Source organism: Periplaneta americana, chromosome 15 (genome assembly GCF_040183065.1).
Source record: "Periplaneta americana isolate PAMFEO1 chromosome 15, P.americana_PAMFEO1_priV1, whole genome shotgun sequence".
In the NCBI taxonomy this organism is placed as follows: Eukaryota; Metazoa; Arthropoda; class Insecta; order Blattodea; family Blattidae; genus Periplaneta; species Periplaneta americana.
The window spans coordinates 55,536,694-55,558,419 of record NC_091131.1 but is presented as its reverse complement, the minus strand read 5'-3'; the positions used below and the strand labels follow the sequence as shown (position 1 = coordinate 55,558,419).

The 21,726-nt window shown below is 35.7% G+C and overlaps 2 protein-coding genes across 4 annotated transcripts in view; one reads left to right on the top strand and one right to left on the bottom strand.

Annotated features, from left to right (window-relative positions):
• Positions 1-8,869, top strand: part of LOC138714976 (pancreatic triacylglycerol lipase-like) — a 30,242-nt gene extending 21,373 nt beyond the window's left edge. The window contains exons 7-9 of the mRNA XM_069847313.1: positions 2,354-2,468; positions 5,113-5,343; positions 6,933-8,869. Coding sequence (XP_069703414.1) covers positions 2,354-2,468; positions 5,113-5,343; positions 6,933-7,032 — 446 coding nt within the window. The 3' untranslated portion in view covers positions 7,033-8,869. The remainder of the gene's footprint in view (positions 1-2,353; positions 2,469-5,112; positions 5,344-6,932) is intronic.
• A 3,146-nt stretch (positions 8,870-12,015) lies between these two features.
• kuz (zinc-dependent metalloprotease kuz) overlaps positions 12,016-21,726 on the bottom strand; it is a 100,863-nt gene continuing 91,152 nt past the window's right edge. For all 3 annotated transcript variants that reach the window (XM_069847310.1, XM_069847312.1, XM_069847311.1), the window contains exon 14: positions 12,016-21,278. In XM_069847310.1, coding sequence (XP_069703411.1) covers positions 21,175-21,278 — 104 coding nt within the window. In that variant the 3' untranslated portion in view covers positions 12,016-21,174. The remainder of the gene's footprint in view (positions 21,279-21,726) is intronic.

The following is a 21,726-nucleotide window of genomic DNA, read 5'->3' as shown; positions in this document are numbered from 1 at the left end:
CTTTGAATAACATACATCATTGAAATAAATAACATAAATGTTTAAATGAGACAAAACAGAACAGTATCATAGTTATCAAAATGTTCTGGTTCTATTATATGATATTACCTATGGTTATATAAATAGAAAAAAAAACAATTCTCAAATAAATTTGCATTTCTAAGAAACATTAAACATAACGTTAATATCTTTTTACTTGAGATGGCACACTTGATCTCAAATATGTGAAAAGAAAATTCCTATCATTTTAATAAGCGCCTAGTAATTAAATAAAAGACTGGGGAATGGATTATTATACACTGAACGGTAGAGATGATGTTTCAAATAGGCTACTTGATTGTTTATACATATATGTAATAGTTGCCAAAGTAGATAAAAGTTCAGTCAGGTATAAACAACTGTGGCGATTCAAGGCTGCTTGACGTCCGGGACTTCGGGAGTGATCAATCTCGACGTCTCGAAACACACTCACAAGTAGTCTTTACGTCAACGACACGACGTATACAACATTGTCGTGCGGGTTTTCGGCTTTGCGGGCGCTGTTAGTCTTGCTTTCTCGATCGTTGTTCATCTCTAATGAATACATCGCCGATAGAATTTCTGTTAAGGTAAACGTCAGCAGTGACAATCAGCATGTCTTTTTCCAGATACCCTGAAAATCCGGTATATCTTCGCTGTGCTGGAACTTCTGGGAGTAGCCATCTTGTATAAATTGAGAGTAAACATGTCAGTTGTTACAGTAAACATCATGCTGTCTCTTTCGCTACCACTTCCTTATACGTCCACTCCCATTTGCATTTTGCACTATGTATGGGCCTAACGTCATGAGCAAGCAGATGTGCGTTGCTCCACAAGGTCGTCTGTGATGATGGTTGGCCTCCCACTGCGCTCCTCGTCATGCACATTTTGGCGTCCTGCTGAAAATTGTCTACAGCAGAAACGCACCATCTGCTTCCACATAGACCTGGCACAGCTGACGATCAATTTCAATCGGCGCTATGCCCTGTGCATTCAAAAACTTTATCACTGACCGCACTTCATAGGCGGCGGGAGCTGGAATAGGAGCGTCCATCTTCAACCAATGCAACGAAGCTACTGAGAGCACTCGGGAAGTTCCGCTAGCGCATGCGCCATGCCAGGACATTACTCTATCACGAACACGCAGTCGCTTCGCGCAACATATGGTTTGCTAGCTGTGGGACGAGTGGGAAAGTTACTTTATGGACGCGTCTCATATATGTTAACAAAAATCGGCAATAATTATTAGTTACAACTGACATTTTCTATACTTAGCTAAGCAAGATATAGGTTTCAGAGGGCGTAATGGATTTTTTTTTAACTGTATATGTGCTGGGTAACTTTCGGTGATGGACCCCGGACTCATTTCACTGGCATTATCACCTTCATCTCATTCAGACGCTAAATAACCAAAGATGTTGATAAAGCGTCGTAAAATAACCTACTAAAAATGTACTGTTATGTATATGTATTTGTCTTTTTTATGAGTGTGGGCGCATTCGTATGCTCATAATGAGAGTATGTATTTTGTGAACTAGCTTATTTTATCGTCCTTGGAGTATAGGCCAAGGAAATCGTTCTATCTCCGTCTATGGTCGCATTAGCTAACCACTACATCAAGGAAACAGTCTCAATGCAGTTTGCAATACTGGACCATAACCAGCAGACAGCACTAGGAGTTGTTCTGTTCTCCCTAGGGCTTCCAACTGAACTAGGTCTTGAGCTGAAATTTCTTCATTTTTTTATACTGAACACAATTCAATAAACACCAGGTACAAAACTATTAGGTAATTTAATATTTATCTACTAATAATTGTCATTAATTTAACAATAATGAGACATGAAACACTAAATATTTTAAAAGTCACTTGAAAGGATTGAGGTCAGACTTCATGACCATAAAATAGCTGTAGTTTTCTTTTCGTCTCACTGTACTTACAGTACGATTTTTTCAGTTACTGCAATCAACGACCATCCAGTGCGATGTAGTGTTTTTCGCATTAGTTACACATATATCGGTATGGGGTTAGAAACAATTTTAGAGGTTGCAGAGCAAAACCTAGAACCTCCCTGGTTACGGCCCTGTTGCAATACCAAAAATATTCACAACAGAGATAATTTGCATATGGTATTAATATATAGTGCGTCAAACTACTGTGCCTTTTGAATTCCTGTCTTCGACTCTTCAGACCTTTTTGGTTGGGCAATTGAAATATTTAACCGTTTCTCTACAGAGACCCGCATATCTCTTATTAGAATAGTAGCAGTTGTTGCGTCTATACTATTCAGCATGAGTTTATAATAATTAATACCTGAACTTTGTTTTCTCCCATAGGCGAGCAACTCCGTGCTACTGTGAAGGTGTCAGACAAGACCCAAAACACCAAAGGAATCCTTCACCTTGTGCTGACTCACGGAAATAGTTCTACTAACTTCAGGATACACTGCAAGTACAGGCAATTGTTTGTTATACAACACATCCCTAAATAAATTAGTGTTGAATTCAATAGCAATTTAATGTTAATATAGTCAACTCCGGATATAGTGAACCTCTACGGACTTCCATATTTCCTTCACTTTATTCGAAGTGTCTCTCCCCTAACATTAAATGACAGAAATGAATGAAATTGTGAACAAGAAAATAAAATATTTCATTTTTGTGGAATGGATTAGCTGTATACTGTTATTCAAAGTTGATTTACTTAAACTATGCTGTCTAACCATGTGCGCTTGCAAAAGACCACGTTCAATGTCACTTATAATATTCGCCTTATCTTCCAAAGAAAACACTTTACGCTTCGACATTTTCATACAATACTGTTGGAACACTAGATCAGGTAGAAATGACAAATTCTGCTATGATGTGACTGCGCACTCGGCCTTGGAATTTCCCAGGTCACTTAATGGAAACTGGGAGAGGGTTGATGGAGTTTGAAAGCCATCGAAATCTTACCTTCATTTATGCTCTGGACATAATATCCATCACCTTTTAATAAAAGAAGGCAATTTCATTTTTCATTGTTTCGATGCTATCAGTCATAATGGAAATGTTTCTGAGAACAAAAGGCAACCTTTTGACGGTGGACGATTAGAAATAACAGTAGAGTAGTGTGCCAGAGAACAGAATGTCAACCCTTCGACAGTGGAGCGAGGCAAGGTCGTCATGCATTGCCTGGATTTACAGTACAGTTTATTGTCTAGGAATCACTAATCCTACCTTTGTCCTTAGACTAAAGGAGTAAGAAACTTAGAATGTTGTTCTCAACACATTCTTTCAATTTTATACCAGAAGGTCTAACTTCAAATAAGAATTTGTAAGGATACAAGGTTCACTATAATCAAAGTGAAGGTTCACTATAAACGGAAATATTAATGTAGTTTTTAATGTGTGTGGATCGGGACCAACAATTTAGGTTCACTATAGCCAAATGTTCATTATAACCGAGTTCACTCTATCCAGAGTTCACTGTACATTCTTTAATAAAGAGATTTCACTACTATTAATTTTCAGTTTTAGCTCCAATATCTGAAACCAATAACTGTGTACACCGTTTATACTTGCAAAATGTAGGCAGGTAAAGCTACTTTGCTTTCTGAAGCTCGGTACAAGGAGTGATGCAGTACACCATGCTTTAACTATTTCAAAATATTTGAAATACTTCAACCAACAACAAAATAAATACAACAGGCAGTATGAGTACATCTTATCCAAAGTAAGTAGATAATGGAGCGTGAAGAACAAATGAATGAGAGAATTGGAAGGAAGAAGGAAAATTAAAAGGTACAGCATCCTTGCAAGGGAATTTGGGGCTTTGAAGAAGTATCTGTGTGAGCTCCAAGCCTGTTGGCCACTTGTCTAAATTTGTTTTTCTCTGTTCCGTAAATGGAAAGTAAGAGAATTTTGAAGAGGAAAGCCGAAAATGGACATAACCTAATATAATGAAGCAGAACAGAGGCACATTACCTAGAGAATGGAGAGAGATGGACCGGGTGAAAAACTATGAGGCTCGAAGTTCATCTTACACCTATGTTTTCATGATACAACGAGTTACGTCAGAGTAGACCTTTCACGTCAAAACATGCAATTTTACTCTCTTGTAGGTCGAACATACGTTTCACAACAAAATCCTAAATGTAGTTTTCATCAGCTGTAGACCCCATATGATCCTTTTCTGCATATAATATTTTCTTGCCGCTTTGTCACGAATGAATATCAATGTCGGAACTATTAAGACTGTGAAAATCTCTGTGAAAAAGAAATGGAAACATACAGATTGAAAATGTCATTGGCCCATAGTCATTTGTCTGTTTAAAACGATATCCATCGAGATGTACAAATTGAAAATTCATGACAGGTAAACCGAGACCAGTTCGAGAAAAGAAAATAACTCAGTTGTTAAGTGTTCGGTACTAAAAATCAAGAAACAGCCTTCTGACATGGCTACAGACATTGAAAAACTGAGCTTTCAAAGAACATAAAACTGTAACTGAGACGATCTCTCGAGTAACAACTTAATGTACGCTACATTGTTTTTCCGTTTCCAGCATATATTGAATCCTTAATAATACATCTCTCTTCTGAAAAAATTTTATTTTCTTCCAACAAACACAGTACCCTCTAGAAAATTTGAATGTCGTTCTGCACAATGATCTTATATGAGATCTGAAATGTTTGATGCCCTGTACCTCAAATTCAAGATTTTGCATTTAAGTTCTTGTTGCAGAGAACGTCTCAATTATGAAAAATTTCACTGCAAAAATATATTATAAATCTCTTCTCGATAACAATTCAATAATCGATTTCAGACAGTTCTAGAACTCGTGAGTACTGGTAACAGACAATATTATACATTTTTCTTCAGAGAAAGTTTTTCCTTTCAGTTGACGTAAGCTTATGAAAATTTATTCTATCAGCTTGTGAACAATGATCCTTCACCCATTTTAAATTTTATTGTATAGCTCAAATAATATAGTAACCTAGTTTCTTTTCTAAACAATAATTTTACATTGTGGCCTACCAAGCTACAGGTTCGAGGAACCATAGCTAAGAACCGTTGCATGTGACTGAGATACACAACCAGGAATCTGTTTCAGCTTCTTGGAGGTTCTGCAAGGGAATGAAGTAATGTGGGGCCTGGCAGCTGCTGAGTTTGGAACTCTTGGTCCTGACACCACACCAACAATGCAGGCCACACTGGGCTACCAGTCGTTCGACCTCCAACAAATTACCACAGATGCCCCAGACACAAGTGAAGTGGATGCAGAGCCCCTGTCTCCAAAAATATACTTGGATGAAGTCAAAATTACAGACACTCATGGAAACAGGCGAGTCCCTCTTTTTTTCTTTTTTTATTACAATCAAGATGTTCAGTCTGAGAAGAGTTTTTCTATTGATTTTTGTGGTATCTGCAAGAGTTGCATTCGAAAAATATCTTGTGTACTTTTTCCAGACGTCATTGTTCTTGGGAGATGATTACTGGTTAGTACAAGTACTAATTCTATTTCTCTGGTACTTGATGTGATCATCTTTTGTTCATATTCAAACCCAGAGTACAGTATATGTTAATATTTCGTTCAAATCCAGCATCAGCAGGGATCTTCGTATTACTATTTTACATCTATTAACAGTAGAAGTACAGGCCTACTCACTACCTACTTCAAGTTATCCTAGTAGTTTATGAGGATCGCTGCTAAAGAAATGTCAATCTACTTTTCTCGAAATACCGGTATTATTGGAGTCACGGAAATGAAATTTATAAATTAAATTCAAACAATTCTATTCGTACACTGAATCATCTCCACAATCTATAAACTTCCTTCAGTGCTTAATATTTTTGTTTTGTGTAAGCCACAATTGGTTGAAATGAGTCACATCTCAACAACCCACATGACGACATCAAAATCAGAGAAACACTGTCCTCAGAGTCCATCTTTCATTGTATCACGTACACAGATACTTAATGGAAGAAAATAAGGCCTGTTTGGTGGATGTCGGAAGGTAGAACATTGAAATTTTGCATTGCATTCTCTTGTCGAGTTTCAGATACTCAAGACGAATATGCTCTTCTTTCTGATCGAATTCGTGCAATCTAGAATTTTAGTTTCTTCAATATTTTAACATAGACAGTTTTATTTATCGTATTGTATTTCAGAATCAACGAGGAGTCTCACTTTACTCAATGCTGTGCAAAGACACCCAGAATGTGGCGTGGATTTTAAGTCACTCTGTGCTTAACCCTTGATCTCACAGTATTCACATCAACCGTCTGTTTTCACTATTTTTTTTTGAAATGTTGATGAATTTCAAACAGGTGAAATATGCTCACTTACATTGGCAGTATTTCATCATGAATATCCTTTGATGCCAGACCTTCTGAACAGAAAAATCGCACATTGGAGTACTGCTCAACAATGGTACATTTGGACAGAGGTGCTGTCATCTTCCTATTGCTTCTTTTGTGTTTCGATTGTGCGCACATCGATCATCTTGACACCTGAATAATACTGCAATCTAGAAGTGATAGCTACTAGCATCTCATTCAAAGATGTAAGTTGTTACTAAGGCACACACTGCAGCTACGCCTATGAGTTATGTCTGTAAAGCAAAATGAAGCTGATATTTATGTTAGTTTGAAGTAGCAAAGCCTGATAGACTTCATAATCTCCTTTGGATTTTTCGAACATCGACAATACTATCATCTAACAGTGATAGCTTCAGGTGACTAAAAATGTATGTCGCTATTTCAGTTTGCAACTTACTGACTCTCCCTTGTTACATCACACTCTTCCAATATTTAAAACAATTTGTTTTCAAGGTCATTAATTCAAGATAAAATAGGAGCCACTGCATCTGTAGTGATCCTCATACATAATGCATCTACAACACAGTTCTAATTGTTACTTTCTGATTTCAGCTGGAACTACTGTAGGAAGGACACGCTACTGGAAGACAAAAATCAAATCTATGTCGACGAAATGACAATTACCCTCTCACTCACTCCATGTTCTGCATAACACTCTTGGAACTCTGAACTCAAACTCATTGCAAATCTCTGTAATACTGAGTGGCAATTGGGACTCAAGGAAGATCATACTACCACTGACCAGTGTCATTCAGTGTCGGGCCATTTAGAAGAAGTAGGCCTACAAATTGTACATACCCAGAAACAAAATTCAGGCGACCCAAAGTTTGTGCCTGAGTCTGTACAAGTGGATTTTATGCTTGGACATTATCTAAAGAAGTCTAGCAAGAAGGTAATAATATAAAAAATCCATTAGTATTGATCTGTACTAGAAGATTTCAGAAGACATCTGATTCACCTACATTATTTCTGAAAACAATAATGATGTAACGAAATCTAATTTAGAATAAAACATCCAGCTTGTAACCTATAAAATTAAAATATTGCCAAGCATGGTTATCAGTATTAATAATGGCTCCTATAAGTTCATAATGTTTTCTGGAATAAATATTAGCATTGAACATGTACAATCTTCAAGAAATTAGAGTAAAAAGTATTTCTGTAACCATCTGGTTATTTTTTCCATTAATAGTGATGTGCGGTGCAGTTTTATATGAAGCAGTAATACAAATTTTGAATAATTTCAGGGGAAAATTGTTCTAGGGCCGGGTATCGAACCCGGGATCTTTGGCTGAGCGCGCCAACGCTCTACCAACTGAACTTCTCAGGAACTCTACCAGACACCGACTTAATTTTTTCCTTTATATCCACATACCTCAAAATGAGCTGACAAAACCATCAAAGATCCAACATTGAGTACAACTCTATGTGACTTGAATTGTGGTTTTCTGTTAACGAACAGTAACGTGTATTATGTAAATCTGGATTTCAGGTATAGCTCCCTGTGAAGCTGATTTGAATAATTTCAAGAGAAAAATTGTTCCAGGGCTGGATATCGAACCTGGGAACTTTGGCTGAATGCACCCAAGAACTACTAGACAGGTCAGCTTCACAGGAAGCTATACCTGAAAGCCAGATTTGCATAATACACATTACTGTTCGTTACCATAAAATGAGGTGAATATGGACGAATTTTACTATTTTTTATTTCTTCGTGTCAAGGAGTAAACATAATAAGAGTGCTTATTTGTTCGCTCGTTATAAATAAAAACATAAACACTGTTAATATTACATATCATATTTTTGTCCATATCAATAGGAAATCTAATAAAGAATAATTTTCCCTCTGGCGTATAGCATGAACGGTTTCTGTGTAAATTTAATTTTAAAAACCCCTAAATTCAAGCCACTGCACAAAGCAAGTGAGTGGCTTCTCGGAAGAATGCAGCTTATGTACAGAGACTCACTGAGTTCGCTGACCTTTTACATCTGTATCACGAGTAGAGTATATTAGCAACGATGTTGCCGGGTTGCCCAAAATTCAAACTTAATTTTCTAATTAACCGTGCATTTAATCACAAAACGTAATACAGGTTTTCTATTCATTTACGTGTATTCTATCATCCCTTTCAAGCTGCAGCCGTATACACTAATTGCTTTGTAAAACAAATATAACCTTATGGAAAAAGATTACTGAATGCATGAAAAGTCGCAAATGTACTCTCTTAATTTGGATTACTTTTGTGACAAAGTTTAGAAACCAGATAGGCTCACTTGGGTCCAGCCAACGATTATAATTGAAAATAAGCAATAAGCAGAAAATAGACAAATGCCAGCTAATACTTTCAAAATGTTTAATGTGTTTCAAAGTTCAATAAAATAAATTTTAGAAGACTACAGGTTTCAACAGTTCACTATATAAAGCTCACTAGAAAAATATGTAGATATATGACAAATTCCTAATTAATAAAAACCCTACTGTAGTTCTAAAATACCAAAAACAGCTTACTTTTATTCTTGTGACAAATTAATAAAGTGACTAGTATTGGTCTAGGCAAAAAAAATGTGATATCAGTCTATGCAGAAAGAAAAAAAAAAGAACTTAACGGTCACTAATCATCACATTAGAGCAGTAGTTTCCACTCTTTTTGAAGGCTTGACCTACTTTTGGACGAGACTTTTGTTTGCGACCTCCTTCCCCCACTATCATATCGGTATTTAACCCCATTTGGAAAATACAAATCCCTGTAAAATCGAAAACGATTATTTTACTCAAAACCAGTGGATACCACCAACTTCTAATGTAACAGTATGTAGAAGACGAGAAATTGGAATATGCAAACCTATTTTCCAATTCTCCTTGGCTTCTTAGACTGGAATTCCTTGCTGCTATACATTTTTAACATTTTAAAATACTTTATGCTCGACCATGCCGAAATGTAGTAATTATACACCTGGCACCAGTCCTTTAATGCATGTCATTAAAGTACACCTACTCATTAAAGTACAGGTGTTCAGCCAATGACAACTCAGCTTACAGGTGTTCAGCCAATGACAAGTCAGCTTTGTACTGTTATAAAACCGCAAGTATCAATTATTCTCGGATATGCAATCGAAAGAGAATTAGCGAAAAGTCACGGAGGCTGGAAATCAAATACTGTCGCAGAAGGTTATGTTCTGTTACTATAATAATTAGCGTTAATTGTAAATAATATTCAAATAAATTAAATTTGTCATCTCGTTTTTCAATGTCGAATTCAATAATCAAGGTTATATCAAGTTTAACGGGATTACATCAAGGTCAATGACATTATTGTTCCTCGGAAAAAATCAATACTTTCGCGTCTGCGCACATCTCACAATTCACGACCTAGAACAAGGTCACTTCCGATCTTGTCAGATACAAATAAAATGTATACATCTGAATAATTTCAAGTTAGAAATATGGTCGAGCATAAAAAGTCGTATGAAACTCGCCTATAATGGTAATTAAGAAGCTCGTATGAAAATTATGAAACTCGCTTGCGCTCGTTTCATAAACATCCATACTCGCTTCTTAATTACTATCATTATAGGCTCGTTGCATAATGTACTATTGAACTTTTGGAAGACCAAGATGTTAGCATAACGACATTCAAGAGATAAAATCGACTGATTTATAAGGAAACTTGATTTCTGATCGCCATCACTTGGCAAAAAGAGATTTCATTCATTCCAGTGTATTTAAAGAACTCATGGAAAATGTAGTCACATACTGAATGTTACGACAAATACCGAGTTTGTTTTTGCAACCATGCAGTTAAGCTTGCACAGTTTAAACATCAGCTTTTTTAGTATTTTTAAGAAGAAACTTTAAACAATTACGATGGCCACAAATGAATAGTCAATCCTTTTTAGACAGTTGCATTTAACTGGCTGAAATAAAAAAAATAATATATATGCATATTGGCAAAGACTCGTTGAAATATGTACCTACTGATGGAGAATACCTCAAGCTTACAAAAGCTCTTAAATTTTTGACACCATCTACAAACTCGTATTTATGCAAAATAAGTTTCTCATTTATGACTGCCATCGAAACAAAGGCGAGAAATGTCCTTGAAATTGAAAAAGATACAGTAAAACCCCGATAAGATGCTGTTCAAGGGACCGGATGTAAAACGTATATTAACCGGGACTGCGTATTAGGCGAGTATACTAATTCTGACTTATATACAGTATCTATTAGCATTTTTCTTTATTGAAATACATGATTCATAAAAGGTAATACAGTATTACTCCATTATGTAATTACTGTACTGTATGTAAAAAAGACATTTACAATATGTACTGTACTTAATTCTTTCGAGAAAAAAAAAAAAAGCCATTTATAGTTGTTTGCCGTGTGCGTGTTCTCCAAGTCCTCATGTTTACCACACTTCAGTTTCTGCGCTTACATCCTCCCGACATCGCAGCTGTAGTGATTGAGTCGCGATTTTTTATTATCGTTCTTATTGTCGATGATGGGATTCCTAATGAATCAGAGAGTTGTTTCTGAGTAAGAGTACTGTTCTCATCGTATTTTCGTAAGATTTCCAATTTTTCCGACACAGAAAGGGCTTTTCGTTTAACACTCATTGTAATGACATTCACAGACACTTCAATACACTAAAGGACAACAAACTGCTCAGCAAAAATTTCCAGAATTTTATTACGGCCGAGTGTTTGAGAGAGAGGGTTAGCAAGAGGCTGAGGTATTGTAACTGTATTTAGGCTTTAACCACGCAGATGAGTCGAATAAGAAAGCATAACAAGAGGGTGGGGTACACTGAGGTATGAAGTATGAAGGTTTAAATGTGCAGGTAAAGGATCGAATACCAATACTTTTCAGGTTAATGGCACCAGTGAGTTCAATGACCAAGATGTTTCATTGCTGTTACAGTACATTGCTGAAAATTACATCGAAAATATTCCACAAAAACAGCTTATTATGCGGGACTTGAACGCAACAAACGGGGTATTTTATAAAGGTGTTATATATGAAATGTGCAGGGACTGGACAAAAAAAGCGTATTACATGGGATAGTGTAATAAGCAGGCGCGTCTTATCGAGGTTTTACTGTATCAATATGTGTGTAATCGAATATAGAGTTCAGATTTGAGAAGCTACTTTCTTTAAAAAAAAAACACACACTTTTATCACATTAAGTACTTCTTTTTTGCTTTATTACCAACTGAGAGGAACTAGCAAAATGACAGAACAGAGTGGAAGCGTTCTGTGAAATTGACATGGAGTCGACATGCTCCATAATGTCCTTTGATTGATTGATTTTTGTTTTATAACTACTGAAATATTTTTTTTTTTATTTTTATGTTCAACATTGTTTATATATTATAAATACAACATAAATGTATGTTAAGACATTTTTTGTTTTATTTTGTAAACCACCTCGCGACCCCCTCAGCTGTTTACACAACCCCCCAGGGGGTCGCGACCCACACTTTGGGAAGCACTGCATTAGAGAAATATAAATGACGACTTAATGTGATCAGTAACATCTATCACTTGTGAAATTTGTTACTGAGAAAAAGGCCCCACGTCCTAATAATCAGTAATGCCCTCTTCAGAAAGGTAGAGAAGCAACTGAAAAACACATTATTGTAAAATGTGTTCATTTAATATCTTTTCTTTACAATCTTAAATCACAATTAACATTATAAGATAGATATCCATACATTACATTATCAAAATGTCATGTTACAGAGCATAGGGAAGGATAACTTTGGAGGAGGGATTCATCGACATTACCATGCAAAAACAGCAATTGGTCATTCAAAAGTCTGTAAATACAACAATGTTTACACAGAGAGAAAAAGAGATTATATTAATAACGAAATAGTGGAACCATATGTCTGATGTTGCAACATCATTTAACCAGCTGATGATGATTTTTCATTATTATTATATTATTATTTATACAAATATTTCAAAGTTCCATGGAGTGATCAAAAAAGGACACTTGGGTGTGATGAAAAACGACTTTTTCCCCCCCACCTGAAAATATTTTACCTCTGTGACATATAAAGAATTATCCGAGAGAATAACTTGATATTCAAGAACTACACAAACAAACGAGGCAAAGCACATTACACAAAATTACTCGAAAGGAAAGGCTTCTCCTCGTAGACTACTCTTAACTTTTGTTGGATTGTGTTCATCTCTGGTTTTTGTAACAGCTGGTAAACTCTTTTACATGGTTCACAATTTTTATTCTCTCTCTCTCACAAACACATACACGCATATATACACACACAAGTTCACTTACATTTACACACTCATACATACACAAACACACAGCCACACGCATACGAGCACACGTACACACTCGAAGAGGGTGAAGGAAGCTTGTTCTATCATAATAAAATAAATAAAAAGCAAGGTAATTAAAGTGTTCTCTCAATACAACTGTAATACACAAGAAGATGTGTGATATTGTAAAACCTATCAACTTAGGAACCGTACAGCTGTATATGTAATGCAATGGAATGAAGACATATTTTCATACAGCCCCCCTCTACATTTACAAATCAACATGGTTTAACTATAATACAGAAGACTCGCGGGGCAATAATGCTTAAAAAATTAACTTATATATTTATACCTTATTTACAAGAAATCTTATTACTTTACATTCTTTGCAATTTTCTTGTAAACATATTTGCAGTATTTATATAATTACGTACCTTTGTTATGCACTATCCACTTTACCAACATCACTCTGAGCAAGAATGACTGATCAAACAGTTGTAAAAGAATTCTTGTTCCGCCATACCACAGAAATGCCACAATGTTCAAATCTACCACTAATTATATTAAATTAAAATCTCTATTTTTCCCAATTCCCCCCAAAATTTTTCTTTATATCATTTTTATTAAAAAAATGCAAGTTCTTTACTGTTCGATCTGTCCTTTGATTTGGTCTGAACAACATTTTTGGTATTGCTGTTTATAAAATATATATATATGCATATATTTATATATACGATTACATACACTTGAATCCTCGATTCTTTGTTGACAATCTACAATGATGACGCTCTTAAAGACTGACTTTACATAACGTTCACGGTAAGTTGTACAGAGTATCTTTCCACACATCATACACACACACCAGATGGTCAGACACTTACATCGTAATGAGAAATATGTTATCAGTAACACACACCAGCTTGGGTCAACATCCAGCTGAAATAAAAACACTGAATCACATAAATAGTACACAGCGACCATGTACGACTCCACATCAGTACTGGAACTCAGAGCAAGGGCTTCAGCAACCACACAGCAACACAAATTTTATTTAATAACATCTCTCCTATATCTAAGCAATATTTTTTTGTAGACAGGTATGTAAAATTGTCTGTTTCGAAAGTACCTTAGGCAAGAAAATTCTATGTCCAAAATTGAAAATTTCCTGCCATTTCCGTATTTAAACTTTAATGACGAACTGATGAATAATTATTACACTACAGAAGCTATTCTGCTTATGATTCGTCAGCTCTGAGACAAATAAGAAAACAGCATTACAATTTTAATGTTATCATACGGTCTCCACATTTCCCAGATCTCTCCATATGTGACCATTTCCTTTGTAAGCTACCTAAATGAGAAAGTTTATGAGAAGAACCCATACACTTTTCAGGAATTACAGAAGATACATAAGGCTATCACTGGCACTGATGATACAGTGTTACACAGAATTTCCCAAAACATGCTGACACAAGCTGATAAGTAAGTAGGACCTTGAAGTACAGGAAGGCCTTTTCGAACATCATCTTTAATGGCAGGTTGAAATACTTTTATCTAATGTACACTTTGTATTATTAAAAATAATAATCCATGGTGCTACAGCCCACGAAAGGCCAAGACCGACCAGCGGCTGCTGGTCTCACGGCCACATGCCGAAGCAGAGGTGGACGATCATCCAACCAGAATGGAGGTATCGTGTTGTTAGCACGATGAGCCCCCAGCCGTTATAGCTGGTTTGCGTAACCGGATTTCGCTATCTAACGTAGCTCCCCAAGTGCATCATGATGCTGGGTGGACACCAGACCCATACACTGGCCGAAATTTCATGAGAAAATTTCTTCCCCCACGAGGACTTGAACCAGCGCGCATTCTGTAACACGAGTCCCAGGCAGGATGCCTTAGATCACGACATCATGGCCCAGGACATACACTTTGTATTACTATGCATTTATTCACTCCAATCATGCATTGTATTGTGCAAAAATACTTTTTCGTGACTCCCCCTGTACTTTATATAATACACTAGTATATAAAGGATGAATTTATAATTACTAACTTCATGACTCTCCCTGTACTTTATATAATATATATAAAGGATGAATTTATAATTACCAACTATGTGAAAATGAGGTTAAATGAGACAACTGTAAAACTTGTAAAATAAATTCTGTCAATGATTAATTTGTTTAAATGTTCTTATCAATTCTCAGAGGTGTCATGCACGATTTTCATTTAATGTTCCAATAGTTTTATAATTGCTTCTGAATCCACTATTTACTTTTTAAAACCAAATGTACAATAACATCACAAAATACAACGATGGCGAATTTAGTCAATAATCTTAGTCATTTTAAAGAAATATCGTAAGTTCAAACTTTTATGAAGGAAACAGTTCAGGGGACAGTTCTTTCCAAGTAACTGTAAAAAATGTATCAGTTTCTTTTCTTAAATTTAATCTATATAGTAATGGAATTATTAGAGCTAAATATACATATGATTAATTAATTCATTATTTCTCTTCTTTAATTATAATCTTCAAGTACCATTGTTTTCATCAACTGTCACATGCTATTTATTAACATAAATTCTATTAAGAAGTCTGTTTACTAAATCATATGCCATTACTTTTCTGCTGAATGATTAACAAAAGCACGATCTCCAGCATCATTAGTCATGCTTCCAAATGTTTTGTAATGTTATGAATGACGCAGTCATGCCCACACCAGTGCTTTAGCTGAGCCAGTATCTGCTGGTTCTCAGGTACCGGTAGTTTATAAAATTTGCAGACGGAGCACCAGAACTTTCCAGCATTGCTAAAATGCTACATTTTACACCATTATACATTCTCTTTAAGCTATGAAATTATTTCAATATTTAATACCAATATAATTAGTTCAGGCAAGTTTATTGAAATTACGCACAAGAATTTTTTCCATGCACTTAAACTGTGGGTTCGAAAACCCAGTAATATTCTGGAAACATGCATTATGAGTTTGAAATGTTAAAAATATATGGGAGTCTTTTATCTTCTGTTAACATGACAGCATTATCCACAGCATTCAGCTCGAACAAAATTGTAGCTCCAATTTGGTACATTTTTACAAAAGGCCAGAAAATAAAATTTAGTAAGAAAAATGTGGTCCTTTATGATTTGCTGATGAGTCACTATTCAACTCAAATGTTTTGTCCCCCCCCATCAAACTGAATCTGCTATTTCTATACATTTTAAAACTATTCTAAAGTGCAAAGACAAATGCTTTCAAAAAATGGAGATCAAATGCATTAAACTTTACTTGGGATAGTATATTTCTCAGAAATAAGAGGCAAAGTAAGCATAGGATTTACCCACAATTCTAATGAAGTGCCTTATGTTACATATCTATAGGAGATCATGGTACTATCTTCTGTTACTAAATCAGAAACTCTTGTTTACTGTAATTGTGCTGTGTGTTTGCTATTAATAAAACTGAAACAGTAACTGAACTTCAATAAAAATATTTTCATTACAAATAGATCAGAGTATTACAAACGTTTCTCATTTCAATTTATGTAAGAATACAGTATATATCCTCGCATTTGAGAGAAGGGCAACCTCTAAAATCGAAGCAATTTATTACAAGTATCATGACCACAACAAATTTACTCAAAAAAAAAAAGGGTAGAGAAATGTTATTTCAAAAAGAGAAATCTCTTGAATGCAATTCCAAGTGGCCCAAAAGACAATCCATTTTTATAAAAAATCAATAGCTTCAGACTAGTCAAACAGAAGTATCAGTCCGCTGTTGTTATATGAGAGTACCTCATTCAAATCTTTCCGAATATATAGACAGATAGAGCTACCCCATGACTAAGGGGTCCACATTTTCCCAGATTTAAAACTACTACATTTCTTACTTTATGAAATCTATAATGTGCAAAAAAGATCAATAATAATCAACTGAAGCTGCTTTCAGAGCAAATAGAGAATGCTGGAAACAAAATTCTGTGGTGGGAAATGGTCACATAAAGATTCATTGAAAATGTAACAACAAACCATGGCAATTTCCAGGTGTGGCACCTATTAAATTATTTCAATTGCTTAAAATAAATGAATCGAGCCCTTTTGGACCACCCTGCAAATTTCCACAACCAAAAACAATGCCAGTCAAGAGATGGAGGGTAATTACAGTTGGCAGAAACAACGAATTTCACGCAATCTAACTAAAAATACACACACTTAAATATAATCTGCAAACAAAACACTCATTCTGTCCTCTAAGCATGGTAACATGTCTAGTGACTGCTGGAGTCTGCAATTGAGGTCCCTGAGTTGGAAATCAGCATTGTACTCTAGTGGAATCTGTCTAGGTAACTCTAGCCTGCTGGCCTTAAAACGAAACATTACACAATGGAAACTTCACCATGATGTACCAAGAACAGTAGTGTACGAGTGAGATGACTAGTGAGTGTTGATATGGCCAGCTGAACAAGTCACTCTGTTCTGTTAACCCTGTTCAAAACACGACATGCAAAACGACGCAAATTAAAAACATACACTCAAACCATAGCCAATGTTCTCAATGTTTATTTCCAGTTGAAACTCATCTTTCTTATCTGCTTTCAGCTTAAGAAACTGAATAACTGAATAGATAGTAAGCTCACACATTATTTAAAAATAAGGAGTATGTTAAACTGCTAGCTGGTAAGGCTGAGTACTGCCTGATAGATGGTGATAACCTCCAACATAAATTATATTTCACTTGTCTAGGATCTGAACTCGAACCTCCAGCATATAAAGCTGATGCTCTGTTTTGCCAACGATAAAATTCTGAACTGCAATTTCAGTGAGTATTGGTGGCTGAATAATACGAAGATTAAATGTAAATGGACTCTGCAAAAAATGTGTTAATAAAATTAAGTTACAGATAAGATTGCCAGCTCAATCGATTTACACATATGTCATTCAGATTAATCAAACAACACTCATAATATTCTGATTAAAGCATTATGTTCTGAACAGAAAGGAAAGAAAGATTCTGGAAGACCAATAGAAAGATAGTATGATCTTATAATACATGAGAACCACCTGCCTGTATATCTGCATAGTTAGGAAAAGAAGAAAATTTGATTAACTATCTGATTGATTACTAAATTTATCCTTTGAAGAAGTGGAAAAATTCAAATATCTTGGAGTAACAGTAACAAATATAAATGACACTCCAGAGGAAATTCAATGCAGAATAAATATGGGCAATGCCTGCTATTATTCGGTTGACAAGCTTTTTTGTCGTCTAGTCAGCTTTCAAAAAAAACTTAGTTAAAACTTATAAAACAGTTATATTGCCAGTTCTTCTGTATGGTTGTGAAACTTGAACTCTCACTTTGAGAGAGTAAGGTACTTAGAAAAATATTTAGGGCTAAAAGGGATGAAGTTACAAGAGAATGGAGAAAGTTAGACGACACAGAACTGCACGCATTGCATCCTTCACCTAATATAATTAGGAAAAATAAATCCATATGTTTGAGATGGGCAGGGCATGTAGCACATATGGGTGAATCCAGAAATGTGAATAGAGTGTTTGTTGGGAGACCTGAGGGAAAAAGACGTAATGGGAGAATAATAGTGAAATGGATTTGAGGGATGTGGAATATGATGCTGGGGACTGGATTAATCTTGCTCGGAATAGGGGCCAATGGCGGGCTTATGTGAAGGCGGCAATGAACCTCCAGGTTCTCTAAAAACCATTTGTAAGTAGCTGATTATGAAATTGGACCGATTATGTGTAATGAAATATTTTAGTAATCATAGTGACTGACTTCAAGAGCATAGAGAATTAGTTAAAAATAAGAGAATGAATTATACTGAAAGTCGAAAATATGAAATAATCAGCATTTTCTGAGATATTTGGCTGGATACATATACAATGATAAAATAAGACATGATGAAATTTGATATCAAAGAGGGATTTTCAACCTACTAAACAGAACATAATCAAAAATAATTTTTCGAATATATTATCAAATGAACAACATAGTATCTTCAATAAAAAAAAGAGAAAAAGGAAAACATATTAATAAATATTATACATCTATACGACGTAGAACTGTGGAATCACCAACAAGGAAATGGTCCAAACCTTTAATAAAAATGAACAGAGGAAGAGTTCCGAAAAATGCAAGTTTAAAAACAAACCTTTACAAGCTACATGATTGTTATTTTTATATTACAGTAAAATCCCTCGTATCTGACACTCAAATAACCAGCAATACCAAAACAACGGCACTTTTGGCTAGGCAAAAAAAAAAAAAAAAATCATTCATGCAAAAGGGAAGAGTCGGACGAAGATGTGAGTGGTTTTCATGGATCGCACATGCCGCATATTGTGTTTACTCTTTACACGCCTGAAAACGTAGACAAAAAAAACATCGGGTAGCATCAGTAAGCTGTCACTTGGATCTTGCAAATAATGGGCAGAGACAATAACACTTGAACTCGCCCGTTTCCAAGGGGTGTTGGATGAGTCTAAATAGGAAAGTGTGAATGTCTCTGTTCCTACAGCGCGCAAAAATTTCATTCGAGTGATAGATAGTATCATGGCTATTACCGCTAAGCGCTGCTGTTGCACAATAGATTCCGCAAAACGCAAGCGAAATATTCTTATGCTCAAATCACTGAGCATTATTTAATCGTCTTCATATTTGCGATGTTGGCTACACTGCTCTTCACGTCACATGACTCACATGACCGCCATTTAAAATTGTCATAAGGTTACGAAAAATTTTAATATTTTTTACGCTATTATGTATTACTGTATTACAATAATTATGAAGTGATTAATGTACATTACCGTATTCAGTACTAAAAATAAACATTGTACGTATTTCAAAACTTTATTTTTAAGTATCTATATGAAAATTACTAAATTTCAACATGGAAAAAAATATTTGTACAGTACAGTGTGTCTTTACATAACCTATAAACGTATTTTCCAATTATCCAGCAAAGTCAGTTATCCGGCACTGGCTTTGTCCCACAGTTGCCGGATACGAGGAATTCTACTGTATTACGCAGCTGATCCATGTTGTTCTCATTCATTTCAATAAAACTCAACAGCTTTCAAACAACAAAAGCATCCGTTTTCCAAAATCACAGATTGGCATTAAACAAACCAAAGACCATAAGTGTTCCACAACTGAGAATCCAGATGATTAAGGTGAGGAGATCATGTATGCCAATCATATGTACATGCTTCTTTGGGTAATGGGGGTATAAAAACTGTGTTGAAATAAATTAAAATCACAGATAGGACAGGTAATGCATTCTATATTAATTCGGAATCTGTAATAACCAGTGAAATTTGAGCATGACAAACTTGATCTTCATGCGAGATTATAAGTCTTCAAGGTGACCACACTGCCATGAAGGTTCTGGACTTTGGAATTACATACAGATTCCGTCATCAGGGTAATATCACTCGAAATCTGGAGGATCTTGAGGATGGAATATTTAAGTAATTCCAAAACAATGAGTAAATTTTACGTGAACACACAGTTCCAAAATTCAAAATACGACACTGACCTGTTCCAAGTCACCAAAACTGAATGACTTAATCTCTGAAAATACATACACTGAAGCTAATTCCTATTGCCTTTTCTTCAAAATGATGACAGAACCAATATCATGAGATTATGAAGGCAATGATTTGATCACACATAAGATGTGTGCACGTGCAAAAATCAGTATCTTTCTAGGGAATTTTCAGTACCTCTGTCTGAAATGAGCACAGTGATGACAGAGTAGAATGGACGCAAAGTGACTACACCTCTTAAAAACAAATGCTTGAGAGTATGTATGCTTAGCAATTCCAATACTGAATGTGGAGAGACTTAGGAATCCAATGTTAGGCTTAGTGCGTAACACCACATGACTGTAAAAACTCTGGAATGTTTACAGTTCACTCTAAATGACTCACGAAAGAACCTTAAAAAATAAAAACTGCTATACAATTAAAATGCTCTGCTGAAACAAATTGGGAGCAAACTCCCAAAATACAAATTCTTGAGATATGACTTAAAAAAAAATGAGCCACAAATTTTTCTTTGTTCTTCCTACACAGTCCAGTAAAATACTGACGACTTAAGAACTGGAATATTTTAAGAGAAAATGGTAGTATTCAACAAGCACCCTCCCCAAGAATGGGGATTTGTTCATTTTGGTCACAAATCACACAGAGATTCAATCTCTACAATTACGTTGACTAAGTCTCGCTAAAACATGGCCAGGGTGGCAGCTACCTGGCGGGGGGACCGAGGGATGAGCACGAGGGGACGCAGTTGCACCAAGCTGGCAGGAGGTGCCTGGTTCAATCTTTTCCTGCCAGCATCTGTCGTTGGTGCTGGTGGGAACCTGGCGAGGAAGCTGGCACTGCTGCCCTTCCTGCGCTTCACATCTGACATGATGACAGGTCGCGATAGCCTCCGGGACCCCCTGAGCGAGGGTGGTGAGCAGTCGTCCCTGCACTGCTGTCAGACTTTGTGGTGTCGCATCTCATAGGCGTTGCGTCCCCCGTATGCTCCGGCATACAGTTCTGGGTGATTTGTACGACTATAACTGGCTGGTGGGGCAGAGGCTGCAAGTTACAGAATTAATTGCTTGTATAACAAATCTACACCTAATGCTAAAATTTCTTGCCTAATACAGATTTGAATGGAAATAAATATTGGCTTATTACCTATATACCCATTAAACAAACGATTTTTTTGTATTTACATTGTGAATTGATATCAATTAATCAGGAAAAACAATTTCTCATATCCGAGAAATAAATGAATGCAGACAGTAATGTTGTCTGATCTCAGCTGGAATAACAGTAATTAAGCGATTAATTAGGTTGAAGTGTTTACATTGCTGATGTAATATAAGAAAACATTGTGGTGGTACACCATAACTGGTATAAATGTTGATGACAACACAAATAAATAAATAAAATATGAGAAAACACAACGTTTCAAAGGTTAGATGTACCTCAGTCACCAGATGAGGAGAACAAGGCAGACAAAGAGAAAGAGAATGATAAA